The sequence below is a fragment of the Oculina patagonica genome, chromosome 12, assembly GCF_052425735.1.
Source record: "Oculina patagonica isolate OP01 chromosome 12, crgOcupat, whole genome shotgun sequence".
Taxonomy (NCBI): Eukaryota; Metazoa; Cnidaria; class Anthozoa; order Scleractinia; family Oculinidae; genus Oculina; species Oculina patagonica.
The window spans coordinates 31,920,904-31,940,672 of NC_135769.1; the positions used below are offsets into that span (position 1 = coordinate 31,920,904).

Here is a 19,769-nt window from a genome sequence, read left to right on the forward strand (position 1 = left end):
CGTTGCAGAGATTTATGTGCTGCCTCTGATTGGTTGTTGCGCGTAAGTAATAACCAATCACAGACACTACACGGATCTCAGTACAGCTACGTCATCAGAAAGGAATTTGTCGACTTACTCCGTCAACTCCGTCATTAGTCCATCAGTCACACAATTAATAAAATGTAAAATCCCTTCTGAATATAAGCCCCCCCCACACCCCGAGTACAAACTCAATAAACCCTGTCCCCCACCCCCTCCCTTCCTAGCCTGCCACGCAGGCTACTCCCTTCCCCCCTCGTCATCATCTTTACTGAAAGTTACACTTAGGAAGGAAACATGCCTGTACGTCCTCCACCTTGAGAAATATTTGTACGTACTTCTGAAAAGCCCCATCAAAACGGTTGAGCCCCCACCAATCTTATACAAAACTTGGTCTGACCTACAAAAGCAGCCGACATTTTTGGCCTTACAGAATTAATGTTCTTTTTGGTAATTATACTAACCTTGAATGGCATTGTCTGTAGACATACAGTAAGGTTGCAAAGTCATTTGTCCCGCCTGCTTCCTCAGCAAGTTCCTTATGAGCCTTGGTAGCTGTTGATAAATTCTTTTTTCCTCCTGGAGTAACAAAGACATTTTCCACGGATAACATGGCAGCCACTGCAAGTACCAGGTCTGCACAGCCCAGACTGGCTGAGAGAATAACGGTCCTGGAAAGGCCTGGAGAGAGTGGGAATTCTGTCATTTGACGACCAAGGGAAGTGACATTTCCACCACTGAAAAACAAATTTCATAATATTATTATTCAGACAGAATTTTTTTCTGGAACTTTTAACATCATTATTTTGAGCATAGGAGCAAGGAACTAAAATCTACATGTACCTGTCTAGTGCATCAAAGAAATAGAGTTGCTTTAATGCTTCCAAAATCATTCTCTCTTCTGGTGGATCAATGTACTGAAAACTACAAAAACAAAAACAAAAACAAAAACAAAAAGGTGGGTTAATTCTTAGTTCTCTCTCACAAGGATTTTACAATAGATGACAATAAACGCAAATCTCAGGCAGTTTTTTCTATATAGTACTACATATATTACATACTAAAAGGCATTTCGACCAGTTATGACTCAACTTTTTTGATTTTGCTCAGACTTGTGTACAGATTCTCTTTTTCCAGATTGCATGTGGCCTTTATTTAAAATTATTAAAAGTTTTATATACCCTAAAACATCGTGTATTCCCATAGATTTCAGATAAAGTATCACATGGCCCAGACTCGTTCTCTGAATTTCAGGGATTGTTTCTTCTGTCATTGCTGTCTCATAAACTTCCCTAAAAGATAAAGTACAAGACAAAACATTACTATAAACTGAATTACGATTTTGAGACAGCAATTAATACCGCATTATATATACATACATGTACTTCGTATTCGGCGGAGTCCCGTAAGATCTTACTTTGAATAAAGTCGAAAGCATTTCCCAGGTGCAGTTCTTCCAGCCCTTCCTGCTCTTTGAATGGCTTCAGACCTGAAAATATAAATTTAGAAATCTTCAGACCTTTTGAATGGAATTTATAAAACTAGGAATTGATGTTTATTAGAAGCGTCAAACTGATCATGACTTTAGCAAGAGAAGAAAATCGTTAGTAATATCCCGGTTTGTCCAATCGATGAATTTCGATAATCGATAAAATCGATTGTAATCGATAATAATCAATAGCAATTAATCGATTGCTATCGGAAATTGATGAAAAGCGATGACCCAAAGAGTTGTGAGTATCGATTTTCATCGATTTTTATCGATTATAATGATTGTCAGTTGCAATCGTTTAATAATGATTTCAGATACGTTTGTGCTACACATAATTGGCAATTGAGTCTTACCCAGTATTGTATATATGTAACAGAAACAGTTTTCGGTCCGCTATGAAGTTACAACAGCCCTATTTGAACGTAGTTACCAAATGTTTTAGAAGCAACATTTACTTCGGCTGATGCAAAGCAAACCAGTATCAAAAGTACGTTCATTTATTTTTTATAACCGATATTAATCAATAAAATCGATACAATTAAGAGGACGTGAATTGTGAGTATCGATTTTAATCGATAAATGGAACCAATCGATATTAATCGATTGATTTTTATCGATTATATTGATTATATCGATTGGTTCCCGATGATCGATTTTCATCGATTGGACACGCTGGAGTAATATCAAAGAAAGGAGAGGCAATAAATATTTTTTATTTTTTTATTTTCAATAAATTGTCATTGAATTTTATTTATTAATTGAGTAAGACAGTAATCATGTACCTTGATATTAAAACAACATTGAGAGAATCCAGTCTTGTGCGGGGATTGTAAGATAACTGTTTCACAAAACCACTGTCCACTACATATCTGTAAAAAGATACAACAACTTGGTTAGGGACTATATAGGATTATAGGCAAAGAGAGGAATCGATTATGCATGCAAAGGAAAAGATAAAATACATTAATAAATATAAATTATACTACTTTTCACCTAATCCCTTCAATGGTTAGTGATGTTGCTGCAATGTTGGTTGCTACCACAACCTTCCTTACAGGTGGACTGGGAGGATCAAAAACTCTTTTCTGCAGTTCTAAAAGAAAAAGACCATTTCAATAGTAGCTCATTTGAAACCATCATACAAATGTGTCCTCGGAGACCCAGGGGTAGTCAGTAGGGGAGAAACAAAGCAATAATCTGGGCAGAAATCGTAGCGATCAAAAACTTTTGTCACTACAATTTCTGCCCGGTTTATTACTTCATTTCGCCCCCACTAACTGCTCCTGGGTCTCCGAGGATATTGCCTTGAAAAAAAAGCCTCTGACATCCAGGGTTAGTGTATCGTGTGCCACAGATTTAAGACAACCTGTGATTGGTGAAGTCATCAAATTTGCTGTACAATAACCCAGTAGTTCTTAACTTAGCTGACCAAAGTTGCAATGAGCTTAACTGCTGGAAGGGTCATTGTTTTGCTCTAAGGAGTACTGAGAGGAGAGAAATGTTGTGCAGCGACCCGGATAACAGCAGTGAAGGAGGCTTGTTGCACAAACCTGTTGTCATGGATCCATAAAGAGGTAGAATCAGCATGGCTTCCACTTCACTGTAATGAACGTCATGAGTATAATCTACTTTCTCTGCAGCCTCAAACAGCTTGTCGCAAGCATGTTCAATTTCTTCCTGACCTGTTAAGAAGACCAGTATGTCTCCAGGACGCTCTTCAAGATGGATTCTCATTACTGTCTCCACAGCCTATGAAACAAAACCATTTATTAACATTTAGCTAGAGTGCACATGACTTTGTTGATATGTTATGACTTCATCTTTAAACAACGCATCACACAAGTGCCGCAGGGGAGGCAAGGAAGAAACATTGGCATAAGGATCAATAAGAAAGGCCATGACAAAAAAAAGGGAGGAAAATTGGGATAAGCTCTGGCCTGTATGTGCCACTAGGCTTGACACAGACTTTACCTGGTTTAAAAAATAAGGGATCAATGCAAAATTGAATGATTATTGACTGTACATGTTTACAAATAAATTATTGTCTAGAGCATGTCAAAAAATTCTTTTAGCTATTCAGCTTATAAAACACTAAAATATACAAAAATGTGATGTGATGTTTTAACTTACCCTTTTCAGATAATTAGGTGTCTGCAAGTCCTTAACACCAACATAGTCCAAGAAAATATTTTTAACAGGATAGCAGCGACCAGGAATTTCAAAAACTGGACAACCACCAAGGAATTCAGAGAACTTGTCATGATTTAAGGTGGCTGACATGATGACAAGTTTTGGAACCCTGGCAGGTTTACTTTTGCCATCTGAACTTTTCTTGTGACTGTGAAATAACTTCCTTACAAGACCAAAAAGTATATCCTGCATAACAAAGAGCAACAAACAGCTTTTTTTAATGTCATCACAACAAGTGGTGTTTATGAATGACATCAGTATGTTGAACTCATGTACAGATTAACTATGAATTGAAGAAATGTTCATCATAATAATTGTGTTTAAAATTTCAGCAGTGTACAGCTGCCCACTCTTGAGGACAGTCGGTGATAGTACACAGGCTATAAATGAATTTGCCAAAAAGGGTAAGAGTAAAGTATTTAACTGCAGAAAGAGAATGTGATCAGCAATGGCACCAGATGCATAGTTTTTTGCTTCAGCAAGGATTGGCTTTTTTCAGTTATTTTGGCATGAATGTCAACAAACGCCTATGTCAAGGTAGCTTAAGTTCTAGCATGTCAGACATAACAGACTCCGAACTCTCTGTAAAATGTATAATGGAGAATTTAGAGTGCATTCAACAGTCACCAGACTCAAACTTTGCCGAAGCCATGAGTGAAATTAATTACTCACTTGCAGATGAAGTATTTTAATGCATAGAATTTTGAAATAAGGGAATAACTGTAGAATTGATACTCACAGTGTCCAAACTTCTCTCATGAGCTTCATCTAAGATGATAACACTGTATTTGCTAAGTGCTGAATCATCAAGAAACTCTCGCAAAAGGCAACCATCAGTCATATACTTGATGAGGGTTTTATCACTGGTGTTGTCGTCAAACCGCACTTGATAACCAACAGTTTCTGGAGGTACATGTATAGTACATTACATATAAGTTTGTCAGTACTGGTAACTCTTTTCTTGTTGAAGTACATTGTACTCAGCCCTAAGCCTGTTTTTCTGTTCGTCTCTCTATGTTACAGACTGATCATGCAATCAGTTAATTGATTGATTAATTAATTAATGGATTATCGGTCTGTCTGTCTGTCTGTCTGACTGACTAACTGACTGTCTGATCAACTAAATGATTGATTGACTAATAAACTTTCTGTCTAATTGACTGACTCTTTTTTCAAGACCGTCTAATTGTCTGTTTTATTGCTTGGCAGACTGTGTGACTGACTATATATTTCAATAACTGCACGTCTACCTGGTTGGCTACACTGTACAGCTGTGATTGACTGTGACTGACTGACTGCCCGACTGACTGACTGAAATTGGATTCCCATACAAGCGCTGTATTAAGCGTCATCTTTGCACTGTTTCGAAATTTCCCGCGCACTGGTCATTAATGCCATCGATTAGCGGCGTTATTTCGTCACGTTCCGATCCAATCCTTTCCAGCGGCAGGACATTTTATACTTGTCACTGAAAGACCCCCGACTCACCTCCTAACTGACAGTTTAATTCTTCAGACACACGTGTTGCTACAGAAATAGCAGCAATACGTCTTGGTTGCGTTACACCGATCATCTCTCCTCTGGATGTGAAACCAGCTTTATGAAGAAACTGTGGAAGTTGTGTTGTCTTCCCACTTCCTGTCTCTCCCACAATTACCAAAAAATCATTATCATCCACTGCTTTAACCAACTTGCTTCTATGCTCTCTTATCGGTAACTCCAATTTGCCGATTTTGGAAGATTTTGAGTTCTTTTCTCTTGACTTCGGTTTGTCTCCTGGTTTGTCCGCCATTTTGTTTACAAATATAGATACCGCTGGAACATAACGACGGCTCTAATTCGAACCCGCTAAGGAGACTGGAAAAGACTGGAAACAAATTTGCTTCCAACAAAATGGCGGCCACAGCGGACAGATTTTGTGTTTTGTTGATGCAGTGATTTGTTGAATTCTTTTGCCTCTGTCAGCATGAACAAGGGTGGACCCGGTGCAAGAAGGCCTAAACCAGGACCACGTGGTTAGAAAACGCTCATTTTACCTTCAGTATATTGTTTAAAATACATTTATTATTTGATTTATTTCTGCATCTTGACCCGGGATCTTGAATTTTAATAACAAGTTGTTCAGCTGAGAGATCTTTGTTTGATGTGACCTCTGTCTGTATTGATTTTTCTTAGAATCTTTTATTAATTTACGACTGCTAGAGGTGTACGTCTGTGTATGTAGTTCTAGAAAATAGCCATACATCTTGATCTACATGTACATGCCCCAGCGGGGGGGGGGGGGGGGGGGCGGGGAGGTACTCGGGATTTTAAGTGACGGGGATGATCGAATGGGGGCAAAAACCAAGACCTAAAAAATCCCTAGGTCTTCCAAAATGACCCAAAAAATCTCTTGATCAAAAATTGACCCCACAAAAATAAACAGGAAAACATGTTTGTTTGTACTTTATTCGCAGAACTACGCAGCCAAGGCACTACCACAATTCTTCAGATTGTTTTGAATACCCCAAAACATCCCTACTCGAATAAAAAAACAATACTTGCCAAGTCTTCCTACCCAAAAATATCCCGGAATCAATCATTTGATCATCCCTGTCACTTGAAACCCCAAGTACACCCCCCCCCCTGGGGTACATGCCTCTGAGTGAGGCTGGTGTGGGGTAGGGGGAGGGGGGAGTACAGAAACACTTGCTACAGTGTAATATACAGGCTACAATTTCTGGAGAGGTGGGGGTGAGGGGTTTCAAATAAAAAAAAAATCATTTAGAGGGGAAGGATATAGATATTTTCAAAAGAAACCAGGCCTTGAAGAAATAGGTTCTGTTAAATGCCAAGAGTAGCATTAAAATCAATTATATTTCTTTGTTCTTAGTAGCATTTAATCCAGTCAAGACCAGACCACTTATGGTTTAGGTGTAGGCTTTATATTACCGGTATTCTATTATTATGATAGTGTTGTACTCTCCTAAATGAACTGTACAAAAGTAGATTTTACTGGGGGGAGGGGATAAACCAAGGTTTGAGCAGCATCCCTTGGTACATGTACATGTAAATAATTTTTTGCATAATTTATTCATGAGTCAAGAGCTGAGTTGTTTGTTGCATGTTCCTAATCATCTCTGGGATACAGACCCCCTAAGCATGTTATCAGTCCCAAGTTGACTTTATTTTCTTCGCTGCACAGGTCATCCACCACCTGGAGACTTCATTGCACTTGGTGAGATGTTTGAAAATTTCGAATTGGAGGAATTTCATCCCAGAATAAACCATATGAACCAAAAAGTTCACCTTAATTTTTAATTTTTTTTTTCTTGACAGGAAGTAGAGGTTCCAGACCTTCAGAAAGTGAGCTTAAACCTCTTCAGCCATTAAAACCTCTTCAACCACTCAAACCACCACCACCCCTGCCTTCAAAGAAGCCTGGAAGCTCATCCCTGTCTGACAGGAAGAGAGAGCCATCCAGTCCCCTTCCTCTTGGTGCTTCCAAGAGACCCAAGATATCCTCTCCTACTTATCCGTCCCATTCCTTCAAGGCTGGAGATGGAGAGAGCAGCAAGAGATCTGGAACTAGTACTCAGTCTCTATCACATGGACAAGTCACTCCTATTGAAGGTACATGGATACTTGAATTGCGGATAATCAAACTTAATACACAAACTAGACAGTGGAAGATCCTGATCTTCAGACAAGTGGGGGGCCTGATCATCTAGACCCTGGAATAAGGGGGAAGGGGGTCACTCTACAAAATATTTTTTTTTGGCCCTGCATGCCTAAGTTAACTTGGGCTAAAAGTATGGTGGTGACCTGGATGCCTCAAGCCCCTCGCCAAGATCTGCTACTGCTAGAGATTCCCAATGTGATTTGCAGTGCTACGTGACTTTTTCCCCAGCATTGAAGCTGCAATAAAGAAAAATTCTACTCAAACCTTACCAGCTACCTACTTCATGGTTTATGAACCCCCTGGAAATGGATTTTAAGCAAACTGTTCAGTTTTATTATTAATCCGTTATCAGCTTTTTAAAAGCTACATGTTACAGACCAACAATTGCTTGCCCTGAGTGGAATGGAAGTGTCTCTTTGCACTTAAATTATTTTTCCCCCTCATAAGGCATCTGAGATTTGACGCAATAAACTTCATGCTCACAGAGAGCCATGTTGTTAAATCTGATTGGTTGTTGCTCACACAGTTCAACTCACTGCATCACGAGTATGAGATTTATGTTTTTAGGTTACTCTCAGACTGCCTTTCAGAAATCTTTTAAGTGGCTAACACCAGCTAACACCAATTTTGCAATTCTAGTGAGTCCATCAGAACTTGAGGATCAGATACTTGATGCAGATGCTAGTGGAAACAAGTTAAGAGTTGATGCCATTCTTCTGGGAGCTATAAAGAATCTGAAATCAAACAAAGCCAAACCAGATACCATCATGCTCATGAATTTGATGTACTTGGCGAAGAGCAGGCCTGAATTCTTTCTCTCGAACAGAGTGGTTGAGGTGAGTCAAGAGTTCATGTATTGCAGACCATTCTCATTTTTTAAATATCGTATAGGTTGGGAGATGCTTCAGTCCCTTTACAGTTAATGCAGAGGACCTGCAAATATGATATATCCTCGGGCCAAGTGGCTCATACTTGCTGGCCAGGAGCTTAATATTATCCGGTTTCTGTTGCATTAAGCAGCTAGTAGTATTTCTACTCCCCCCTGGATGGAATGCTAGTCCATTGCAGGGTACCCTCCCAGCATTATTTTTTTGGTACCCATTTATACACCTGGGTGGAAAGAAGCACAGTGAGAGTAGGGTGTCTTGCCCAAGATCACAACACAATAACCCCGGCCAGCGTTCAAACCCCAGACTGCTTGATCTGGAGTTCAGCGTGCTAACCATCAGGCCAACAGAAGAAACGTTAGTCAGCAGAATTAAATCACTTTTTATTACTTTAAAAATCAAGACAAACTGAATCAGTTTATATGTATGTAGTTTTATGGGTATATTCCTTTTTAATGGGAAGTTACAGTGACATTTAATATTATAAAAACATGAAAACCTTGAATCTTAATGTTTTCCTCGGTGTTGAAACAAAATTACTCAGTCTGGTAACTGTTTCCCTCTGGAACAGACATTAAATGTATAATTTTCAATGCAGGCACTCACAAGCATACTAAAGAGGGAAGGAGGCTCCTTGAACATCAAGCCAGCCAAAGGAGCAAACACCTTGGTACCCATGATGGCATGTAACATCCTACTCTATGCCTTCCAAGATGAAGATGACTGGCCAGAATCGTTTGTAAAAGTCTATGTTGAAGATGCTCTAGGAGACAGAGTATGGGTTGATAATGAACATTGCCGGAGCTTTGTTGAGAACATATGGACAGCGTTTGGGACTAAAACTGCACCACGAACATTGGCACGACAGCACAGTGATCCTACAGGGAAACAGACGGCTTCTGAACAGGCTGCTACTAGTGGAACACAGGGTGCAGGTTGTAAACTATTAATTTATTATTAAATTATTAAAAGTAGACTTTAACATTATCTATTTCAGCTTTTCATGCCATAGACTTTCTATTCTTAACTAGTACCGGTACATTTAGTACATGCATGGAAACAAATCACCTTAGCTTCAGGAACTGTAAAGACACAGAAGTCCCTTTTCACATCAGTTAAAAAATTAACGTGCCTGACTGCCAAACAACAAAAGTTTGAAGGCATTTTGTTTTTTGATTTTTTCATTTATTTTTACAAATGTGATGGTCATCATGACTTTATTCATTTGCAAATTATGAAATTTGAAAATTCATAATATTCTCAATAAGATTGCTTTGTTCTTTTGTCTTCAACAGTTCCACCAAAAGAGGAAGAAGAAGTTGTTGAGGAAATGGAAACATCTACGTCGCTTGAAGAAGAAAACGTACCAGTAATATCAAGGTGAAAAATTACCCTATAAAGCTAAGTGTACATTTATAGTCTGTAGGTTAAACCAGCTTCTGGGCTGCAAATAACAGTCAGCCATCGGACATTGGCCGACCAAAATTTGTTCATGTCCAATGAAATCCCAAGTGGGCGGACATGATGTCCAGACAATTTTTTGACGGTAAATCATTTTACGGCAACAATGAATAAAATTAAAGCTTTTGTTTTTAGTGATGTCCGACCAAAATTTTGTTTTGTCCGACCACGATGGTGTCTTAGTAGGACATAGGTCCTTTCAAGTGAAAAAAAAATATTTGCAGCCCTGTTAAACTGTATTTAAAATCTTAACAATAAAATATTATTATTTAATATGCATGTACGCTAGCATGACATACTGAATCAATGCAACTCTCGAAACAGCAGACAGTGAAAACAGTCAGGAATTACCCATACCTCAAATTATTCTACGTGCACATCATATTAATATTCTGCTTCATTCATGATGTACCTTTAGGTTCATGTCAGCATCTGTTGAGCACAATATCCAGACGTACATCCTAGAACTTGTCCATGACCAGTTAACAAGACGTCAGACACTGGATAGCATCACACGCAACCTGTTGAAACTACTGACGGTCACTTGTGGTTACAGTCAGATCAGACTGTTGGTGTCACAAAGGCTAGAGATGTGGCTACAAAACCCCAAGGTACTGTCAATTGTGGGAAACCATTAAATCCTGAGCAAAATTTATTTTTTGATTTACTTTGTTATTCGGTATGTAAATGGACAGCACCTGAAAGAAAGGGGTTGTGAGCATTAATTATAACAACTCCCACAAGGTCCCACATGAATGGTTCGCTACCCTTCGAGATAACAGTAGAGCAAACAACAGGAACAATGCCCCTTGCCCCCAAAACAATAGCAACTGCTGCACAAGAGGACCAGTACATTGTAGAATTACAAGCTTACAAGAGCTGCTACACTACTAAAGAAAACCCAGTATATGTGACTTTATTACATGTACACTTTATTTAAATTTATTTTAGCTATGAACTACTAACAGTGTACATAAACTAGATTGCTTTTACCTTTTCATTTTAACTACTGACTGAAAGTCTGCTAGAATTTTGTTTTGTTTTGCAAATGTTTTTTTTTTTTAAATTTTGACGTTTTGCTTTGTTCCATGGCGAAGTTTTCATTTGAATTGAAAGTTAGCATTTTTCTACTTTGAACATAATGTGAAGTAGTATGTTAAACGTCTCAGGAATTAATAAAAAGTGAACTTTGTGTAATTTGTATTTGTTAACTTACATGTAACTTGCAAACACAATACTAAAGAATGTCTGATCTTTTTAGTGCAGAATGCACTATTGTGATGGTTTGGTGGGTTGGCGTTTGCTAAACCCCTAAACCACTAAACCACTAAATCACTAAACCACTAAACCGCTAATGCGGTGTAAACTTTTAATCACCAATAAATTAATTAATATCAATTAATTAATTATTTCTGTAAAGGGGGGAGGGGATGGAGAGAACCTGACCGTGTGCTCTTGGTATAACGGGGAGTGTATTTACGATACTTACAATTGAAGAACTCAAGGTATATATTTGTTTCAGAAAGCACTATGCTCTCCTTGTGGTAAAATTGTTTCTGCAACAAAATACTTTGTGCTAAACGCATGCGCAGATCAGTCTACATCGGGAACATTGCGTGTTTCTTCTGCAGAAGGATTCGTGTAGACTCCTTGGCGCCAAGTTACAACCACAAATTAATTGAATTAAACACTAAGGCGTCATAGTGTTTCGACAAAAACAAAAGTGTAATGTTACATGTTTTTGATAAAAACAAAAGTATCTCGTTTACCGTTTCAATATCAAACTGAAATTCGAGCTATCGAAAATTAAAATAATTAACAGGGACGTGTTTAGAAATTTTGTATTAAAGCCTAACGTGGTGTGCTTTTCAATGCGGTAGAATTCCTGTAGAATCCGTGGCGTTAATTTAATTAAACTTAAAAGGCATCACAACGATCTGCGAGAAAAACAACAGTATCATATTACATCCGTCACTTCCTTTCCTTTGATTTGTTCTCCATCGGTTGAACTAACCTCCGTTTTATTTTGTAAAACCTCTGCCTCTTAAGTTGTTTGAACATGCTTTCGTGACATTTCCGACATTTCTTGAAAGAAATCTTCACACTACGTGCTTCTCGGCTTCATGCTTGAGTGAGCGTGTGACGTGCTCACCAGACCGTGGCGAGAGCATGATCTGGCGCACGAAATGCTTTATCGACAATTTCGGGGAAAAAGCCGCCATTTTTATCGACAATTTCGGGGGGAAAGTCGCAATTTCGACATTTTATGCTTTTTAATTTATAGTTTGTGCTCTGCTCGTGCACTGTTCTGAAAATTTGTAATTTTTTAGGTTGTTTTCTAAATGCTGAAGGAGACACGAGACAATGCGGTATGATTCTTGTAGAATCCGTGGCGTTAATTTAATTAGACTTAAACGCATCATAGCAGTCTAAGAGAAAAACAAAGGTATCATGTTACAAATCTTTGCACGAAAAGCACAAATATCACATTTGCTGCTTCAATACTGAACTGAAAGGTGAACTCATTTGACTTATTCTCAAGCGAAATTATTCTGGAAAATTATTATCATGCTGTCGATTGATTGGCCATATTGCATTCTGCACTGTCCTTTGAGTCTCTGAGTTTGATTTTTTTGTTGTGTTGCAGCTGACTCGGCCAGCTCAGGAGCTGCTCATGTCTCTTGCACTGAACTGTAACACTAATGGCGGTGAAGATGTTGAAGTGATAAGCAATCTGATCAGAATTAGACTCAAGACCAAGCCGCTTGCCAACCATTATGTAAATTGTATCAAGTATGTGTACATTGCTATTTATATAATCTGTAAAAATAAATGCAGAACTTTACCACAAAGCTCCCAAGCAGTACATCATTCTACACCTTCAAGCTTAAATGCACACTGCAGTTATAAATACAATATAACAGAGTTACCGTAACAAGAGTGATTGTTGTGTTGCCCTGTGACCAGTAACATCGATATCTGCACATTGCAGGGATTCCATGGGCTCTCCAGGTGACCACATCACTTCATGGTGTAGACAGCAATTGTGACCCCCCCCCCCCCCCCTTCCCCTCACCCTTTTCCCATTGTCTCATCAGTGTGACGGGTGCCTGTTTTTTCCCCTTTCACATGTGGGTTCATGCCTAAGTTGCCAGGATTTGGCAGCCATGGGAGCAGTCTCCATTTATATTGCAGTTGGAGCTGCCAACAGGCTGCCGATGCAGCTAACTAAGTGTATTTGATGCTCTCCTGGATATCACAGGGAACCCAACCTTCACTTTGCGACAGTCTTTGTGCAGTCTTCAAGCTGACCACAGTCATCCATTGACCAGGAACACTTTTCAATAACATTAGGTCACTGAGCATTAATATCATTTAAAAATATAAATGAACCATTTGTATGAGTCCAATTTTGCTTTTTCTTTGCAAAGGGAGTTGGCTAACCAACACTCAGAGAATTTAGGAACAGTATTAAAGTATGTGATCTATAATGAACTGTCCACCACTCGGAATCCAAACAACATGGCTCTACTTGGTACTATCTTCCAGAGCAACCAAGAAAGGGCAGCCAAGGTTTGTAAGGAAGTTTTGCTGATTGTGTTTGACTTCTAACAGCTAAAATATTATTTTCACTTATTTTTATAACTGTGTATTCTACAGGTATCATTTTGATTAACTGCATTTATTTTGTTAATACTGTACGCATGTGTTGTGGTTCAATTATCCTTGGTACAATCTGACATTTTTCTTTATTTTTATTTATTATTATTTAATATTATTACCATGCACCAGAAGAAAGGAAAATGCTAAATTGTACCAAGGGAAAAATTGAACCACAACACATGCACATGTGTGCCTTTTCTATTTTTCCTTTTAAGCCATAGTTAGTTCTGATCAATAAAATCATAAATGGAAGAATTTTATTAAAACAGACATTGAGAAGTTGTAACCAACATTTCCAATATATTTCTTCGCAGTTGCTGGCTATGGTATTTCAAGACCTGCTGACCAACAAGTAAGCTACTGATAACGTAACAATTGTAAAAAATTAATATGTTTTCTGTCAAGCAAAGATGTAGCCATGTTTTAATTTGTCCAGTCTCAGACACCAAATGAATGCCAGTTTTAGACATCAGCAAATAGCATTCATGGAGAATTGATAAAAAACAAAAAACCCGAAGTCATGACCAAGATTCTTTGTGCTCTAGCAAGCAACTGTACATTTAATATATGTGCGATGGAACCATGATATCTCAAACCCTCAATCTCTCAAACCTCCTGATAACTCAAACCAAAAGTCATGTCCCTTGGCTTTCTTTCTCGCAGTCAACCACTGCAATTTTGCTCTTCATTTCTCAAACTTCTGATTTTTTGGAACAACTTTCATTTCCCTTAGATGTTCAAAAAAATTGCGATTCCACTGTACATTTAAAAAAAGGAAGATAAAAACACTTTTACATTTACATCTTTTGTTATCTTGTTATTTAGAGAAGATTACCTGAGAGCATCACGTGCCTTGTTAAGGGAAATTGTCAGAGCACTCAGACATGATATGGATTTTGTTGCTTTGTGCCGTGGATTCATGAAGGAAAGAACAGAGAGTCAGTTTAGAGACCTGGATGCTTCCATAAAGGTTAGTTACATATAAATTGCCTTGAGCAGCATGCAAAGAAGTGCATGTCCGATAGCCCAGGGCTTCTGAATTTTGTGGCCAGGGGCCCATTTCTCGAAAGGCCTGGAAACTTTACGGGCCCACAAGGCCATTTTTAGACATCAGTTTCTTAAGAACGAAGAAGTGTATTGGCCTGAAAATTTGTATGAAGGGAACTTCTGTTCATGTTAAAAGTATGTGCAGTGCTCGACACTAATGCTAGTACACTAGCCCAGGACTAGTAAAATTTCATGCTTGGCTAGTAAAAGTACTTTCCTACTAGCCCATAGACTAGTAAATTCGTGGAAAAATAAATCAACTACAACTCTATAACTTGGGAAGCTTTTCTCCCAGAAACCTTCATCAGGATCTAGTTTCCATAGCTTGAGTAATTTAAACCAGAGCGCTTGCGACCCACATTGCATACGGATTTATATCGTACGATCAACTCGCAAACCTGACGCCATCTTGGAAAAGACCCTCTGTCCTCGTTTCCATGACACCCAAAAGGGACCTGGGAGAGAGCCATAATAAGTCGGCCATCTTGGGGTTTTTTCTTGGGATTTCAAGCTTTTGTAACACTTTACCTACAAGAAAACCGCCTTCAAGGGCCAATAATCGTGAGCCAGATTTACATTGTTCACCAGAGGACCACACACAGCATGAAGAGAAAAAGAAGTGTGATCCACGGTCAAGAAATTCTTAACCGAGTTGGATGATAGCATCGTTGCTGCGTCTCAGTGAAGGAAAGAATGATGTACTTGTGTGGACTCAAACAAATATAGTGCTAAGAGATTAGCTGATTCAAACTTGGCTGTTTTTATTTTTTTTTTTAAAGGGGGGGGGGGGTGGGGCTAGTGACTTGTCCTTGTGGGCTAGTGATTATTTGTACCTACTAGCCAATTGCCTAGTATCCAAAAAAGTTAGTGTCGAGCACTGATGTGAATGAAACAGCTCTGAAATCATAAGGGTTTAGGATTTTGCTATGGCTTTCCGGGTGCAAGAACGTTTCGGGACCTTCGAGAAATGGACCCCAGGCTAGTTGATTTTATCCTGCACTTGCCTGACAGAACTCGGGCTAGTTAAAGTGACTTTTGGACTAGTACATCCTGGCTACAACTTGCCTGAAAGGCAAGCTGGAAAATTTAATTTCTTTGCACCCTGTTTGAGTTTGAGCCAAGCAACAGCATGTGTACATGTTTGCAAAGTGTTTAAGATAATGAGTGTATTGTAAACTATATTTATTTATGGATTACAAGAACTGAGTATCATTCAGGAAAAAAAGAAACTGTAGTACCCATCATTGTTTGTTTGTTTACAGGAGCGCATGCTGCTTTCCTTGGCAGATCTTATCACCATGGCAACCTTTCTTAGTATCACGCCCAGCATTAAGGATGCATATAACAGCACATCTGCAAGAGGGGAAAAGAAAGGTAATGTTCACTAGTTCAGTCCTTAATGTGATTAAGCTCTCACTGTCTTGGTTAACTTTGATGGTCTTTGTGATTGGCCAGCATAATTCCTTTGCTTAGTTTCCATGTGCTGCCTGGCACATGCAAAAGTTACAAAGGTAAACAAAGGCCGTGTTCACACTAAGTGCCTGAGCACTGGTACCTGGGCACCGGCACAAAATAGTGTCATGTTCACGCACAGAAAACCAAAGTACCCAAAGACCTTTAAGTGCCCGAGTACAAGGTCGAGACGTTGAACCTGGGCGTGGGCTCTTGAAAGGTATCTAAAATCTGAATTCAGACCATGCGACTGACTGGTACCCATTTTGAAAATAAAAAAGGAGCATTTCCTGTTGTTTTCGCTGTTTGTTTCTGCTGCAGAGGATGATCCCTCAGACTTGTGCATCTTGCAGGTTGTGGGGTGTGTCTAATTACTTTGCTTTTTGTTTTACAATACTCAAATGAACACCACTCTATTTTGCAGACATGTCTGGACTGCAGGAATTCCAGAAGTCAGTGTCTACAATCCAACGGGATGCTGTCTGGTGGTTACACATTGTTGTACCTAAAATGTTCAGTCCAAGTGGGAAAGATTTCTTGTCATGGTAAGAAGTGTATGCAAAGAACATCACATGATTTGAACTAAAACATGACAACGTTATTCATTTACATGTACATGTAGAATCATGCATTAATAAAATTTTATTAAGTGTGATTTGTTGTGGATTAACAACAATATTACCAACATGTTCATCATCATTGATGTTACTATTGCTGTCATCATGTAAATACAAACTTAAAGAAGCTGTACATGTACTTTCAAGAATACCCTTGCCCAAGCAGTCTCACAAGACAATCTTAATGTAATTACAAATGTGCTTCGTTTTTCTTTTCTTCCAGCATGAACAAAGTTCTTTTCCTGGATCCTGCTGAAAACTATGTGGGTAAAGACAACTGGCCTCCAGAGAATGATAGAAGGTGAAAAATGTTTCAGTAATAAAATACTTTGTACATGTTAATAAATCTGATGAGATAATGCTGCATGTTTGGGTGAAACACTTGAAAGAGCATTGAAAGTATCTCTAATTCCTGATGAGATGAAGGAATTATTAACTTTAAATTGACAGCTTTTTTTAAGGCCTGTCTTACATGTGTATGTTTTTGTTTTCTACTGCCAATACCTGTATATATGTAAATTTGGCATCAAATATAACAAGTTAGGATTGTATTAAAGAGCTTATTTTAATGCTGTCCTTGCTGTCAAATTATTTCTTTATCAGCTTGTTGCTGAATATTGTCAGTGAAGTTCCTGTACAAGAGGATACACTAATGAGGACCATTATAATTGGCCTGTCTAACGAGCTGCCGTTAACTGCACCTGAGACCCTTGAGATCGCAGATGCCTTGGTCAGGAGAGTAGCAGCGATCAAAGTACCATCACCATGGATACAAGGCTCACAATCAGGTCTGTAAAGTTGTACAGGTGCCACATCCCAAACCTAGTTTTAGTAAGTAGGCAGTCAGCCCCTTGTATGCTTGACAGACATCTGAGGTTCAACCAATTAGGTCAACGTTAGGTCAGTACAGCTGCTATTTTAAGGGTTGATTTACACTTACACCTTTTTTTATTTATTTCAATTTTAATGGCAATTAAATCTAAGTCTAGATGTATACACAAACAAGCAAAGCCAAAAGGATAATCTGTAAAAGAGTGGAACACTCCATACGAGACAGATCACCATGTAGCTAATCTAAATAAGTAATCATGTAATAACAATCAACAAAAAAAAAAGAAAAAAGAAAAAAAATTAATCAAATATTCATTCCTCACTTAAAAAAATATTCATTCCTCACTTAAAAAGGTTCATTTAGTTAAAGGTAAATCAAACCTACATACCAGTATACCACATGTTTACAACCGTTGTGCATGTGGGAAGAAAGGTTGTCAAACTTTTAGACAGACAGACAGGTATTGTTACAATAATGACGCAAGTTGCTTATGAGTTTTGCACAGCAGGAGAGGCATGAGCTGCAAAAGTTGCATATGACAAACACTTTTCTTCAATTCAATTGAAACCTTTAATTTGATTGCAATGAGCTAATACTTATCCTTCTGTTCCTTCTCTTCCTGTTCCACAGGAGACTCATCTCTTTCAGTGAATCGCTTGGAGCTCTTGGATGCTGTTCTCAATCTGTGTGCCTATCATCACCCCAAGGACATTATCCTGCCTACAGGGTATGTAAATGATTAAAAACAAGAACTGGCTCAGATGTGTGCATACTGCCGTATTTTTATAATAGTCATGGTGATTTTTATATCCCTAAGTTGTGGAACTGGATCTACAGTACTGCCAGGAAGTATTGTATGATTTTGCCTTAGCCAATGTTGCATTCGGAGCAACTACAGAATGCAGGGCTTCTTTTGAAGATGGTGTATCTGGTGGCTCGTTTGGCTCGGCAGTGGATGTAAAGAATGAAGAATTATTGTAATGGCTCTTTTTCTTCGGTGTGTATATTTTGTGGCTCGTTTGGCTCGGCAGTGGATGTAAGAACGAGAAATTATTGAATAGTGCGTTATTGCATTTTGCGCTAAGTCTCCGGTGTGTAGATTTAGTGGCTCGTTTGGCTCGTTTGGCTCGGCAGTGGAAGTCTCCGGTGTGAAGATTAAGTGGCTTGTTTGGCTCGGCAGTGAAAGTATTTGGTGTAAAGATTTAGTAGCTCGGAAGTGACTACTGAGCCAAACGAGCCACCAGATATATACGTCTTCAAAAGTGGCCCTGTATTCTGTAGTTATGCCCTGCATTCTTGCCCTTTTGTCATCTAGAAGCCAAAAGAACATTCCCTCACTTTTGACCATAGCAGTGCTGCTTCAACAAACCCGACTTATTTTGTGATTTTACAGATATGCTGCTCCAAAACTGGCAATTGCCAATCTATACTGGAAAGGATGGATTTTACTTGCTATAGTTGCATCTCTAAACCCATCTTCAATTGGTATTTATTTTTTATTTTTTTCAACTTTGCACAATGTTACCATTTTCAGTTTATACTTACAGACATACCAAAGCAGGCATATAAACCAGTCTTCTTACATTGTATAAATACCATGAACAATAATAATGAAATAAATGAAATACTTTATTAAAGTGTCTGAGGTATTTAGCTTAAAAAAACTAATTGTGGACACTATACTAAGTACTGTACTAAGTATTGCATACAATATACTCAAATAGTAGCTTACTCCAAATTGGTTAAAACATGTCTTTACTGGTACCAGTAATTGGCAATGTTTAACATTTTCAATGCCTGGACATATACAGTGTGGTGTTGTGTACATGCAGTTTAAATGAAGCCTAGATCATTAAATTTGAAGACATGAATTTACAGTATTTGAGGTTTAAAGAAATTCTGTAAGGCTTACATTTATGGTTTTGGTAATTAGAAGATACCGGTAACTCATGACTTGACTTGAACCTTAAATTTTAGTCTTGTTCGATATTTAATGACTGCAATGGATTTAAATTCTTTTCCTTGCACGTTCCTTATCCTTGGTTTTTGTTTCTTTACTAGGCCAATCTGGATGGGATAATTTCCCAATGTTGAAGTGTCTCATGGAAATGCTCATGACAAAGTAAGAATTCAAGCTAAATTTTTCAGAACTTTGCCTAAATAACAGTGAATTTTTTATTGATAAGTCATGTCATTGTAGGGTAGGAGAGTAGGATAGGGTGGGTGAGAGGAAGGGGGTTAGGACTTATACAGACTTGACCATCAGTAAGAGTCCTAAAACATTTAAGGAAAAACCTGCTACATTGCTATAACATTTTCAAACTGTAAGAACTTTTTGTTGTATTAATGAGTAGGTAGTAATGGTAATCTGACCTTCGAAAAGAAACTCAATAATACAACCATCTGAGGTTGAGTAAGCTTGACAGTGTGACAGGATTTACAGTTC

At 38.4% G+C, this 19,769-nt stretch overlaps 2 protein-coding genes across 2 annotated transcripts in view; one reads left to right on the forward strand and one right to left on the reverse strand.

Annotated features, from left to right (window-relative positions):
* The window catches only part of LOC144633560 (integrator complex subunit 1-like), a 27,401-nt gene extending 21,914 nt beyond the window's left edge, over nt 1-5,487 (reverse strand). Inside the window, exons 1-10 of the mRNA XM_078492407.1 lie at nt 5,192-5,487; nt 4,443-4,606; nt 3,644-3,889; nt 3,064-3,262; nt 2,507-2,606; nt 2,296-2,382; nt 1,439-1,510; nt 1,203-1,313; nt 865-945; nt 486-758 (exon numbers count right to left, since the gene is read on the reverse strand). Coding sequence (XP_078348533.1) covers nt 486-758; nt 865-945; nt 1,203-1,313; nt 1,439-1,510; nt 2,296-2,382; nt 2,507-2,606; nt 3,064-3,262; nt 3,644-3,889; nt 4,443-4,606; nt 5,192-5,276 — 1,418 coding nt within the window. The 5' untranslated portion in view covers nt 5,277-5,487. The remainder of the gene's footprint in view (nt 1-485; nt 759-864; nt 946-1,202; nt 1,314-1,438; nt 1,511-2,295; nt 2,383-2,506; nt 2,607-3,063; nt 3,263-3,643; nt 3,890-4,442; nt 4,607-5,191) is intronic.
* A 110-nt stretch (nt 5,488-5,597) lies between these two features.
* Nucleotides 5,598-19,449, forward strand: LOC144633561 (integrator complex subunit 1-like). Its single transcript, XM_078492408.1, has 18 exons — nt 5,598-5,718; nt 6,888-6,920; nt 7,022-7,315; nt 8,004-8,200; nt 8,850-9,186; nt 9,547-9,631; nt 10,131-10,323; nt 12,360-12,505; nt 13,144-13,285; nt 13,690-13,727; nt 14,201-14,345; nt 15,685-15,796; nt 16,299-16,419; nt 16,715-16,792; nt 17,095-17,279; nt 17,954-18,050; nt 18,717-18,808; nt 19,385-19,449. Exons 1-18 carry the CDS (start codon nt 5,670-5,672, stop codon nt 19,447-19,449), a joined length of 2,409 nt encoding a protein of 802 aa, XP_078348534.1. The 5' UTR covers nt 5,598-5,669.
* Nucleotides 19,450-19,769: the final 320 nt, after the last annotated feature.

Bases quoted from the DNA above. Each gene is read 5' to 3' on its own strand.
- LOC144633561 (XM_078492408.1), top strand. From the start codon at position 5,670: ATGAACAAGGGTGGACCCGGTGCAAGAAGGCCTAAACCAGGACCACGT. The intron at 13,728-14,200 runs GTAAGCTACTGA...CTTGTTATTTAG, and splicing joins CAAGACCTGCTGACCAACAA to AGAAGATTACCTGAGAGCAT. The intron at 18,051-18,716 runs GTATGTAAATGA...GTGATTTTACAG, and splicing joins GACATTATCCTGCCTACAGG to ATATGCTGCTCCAAAACTGG.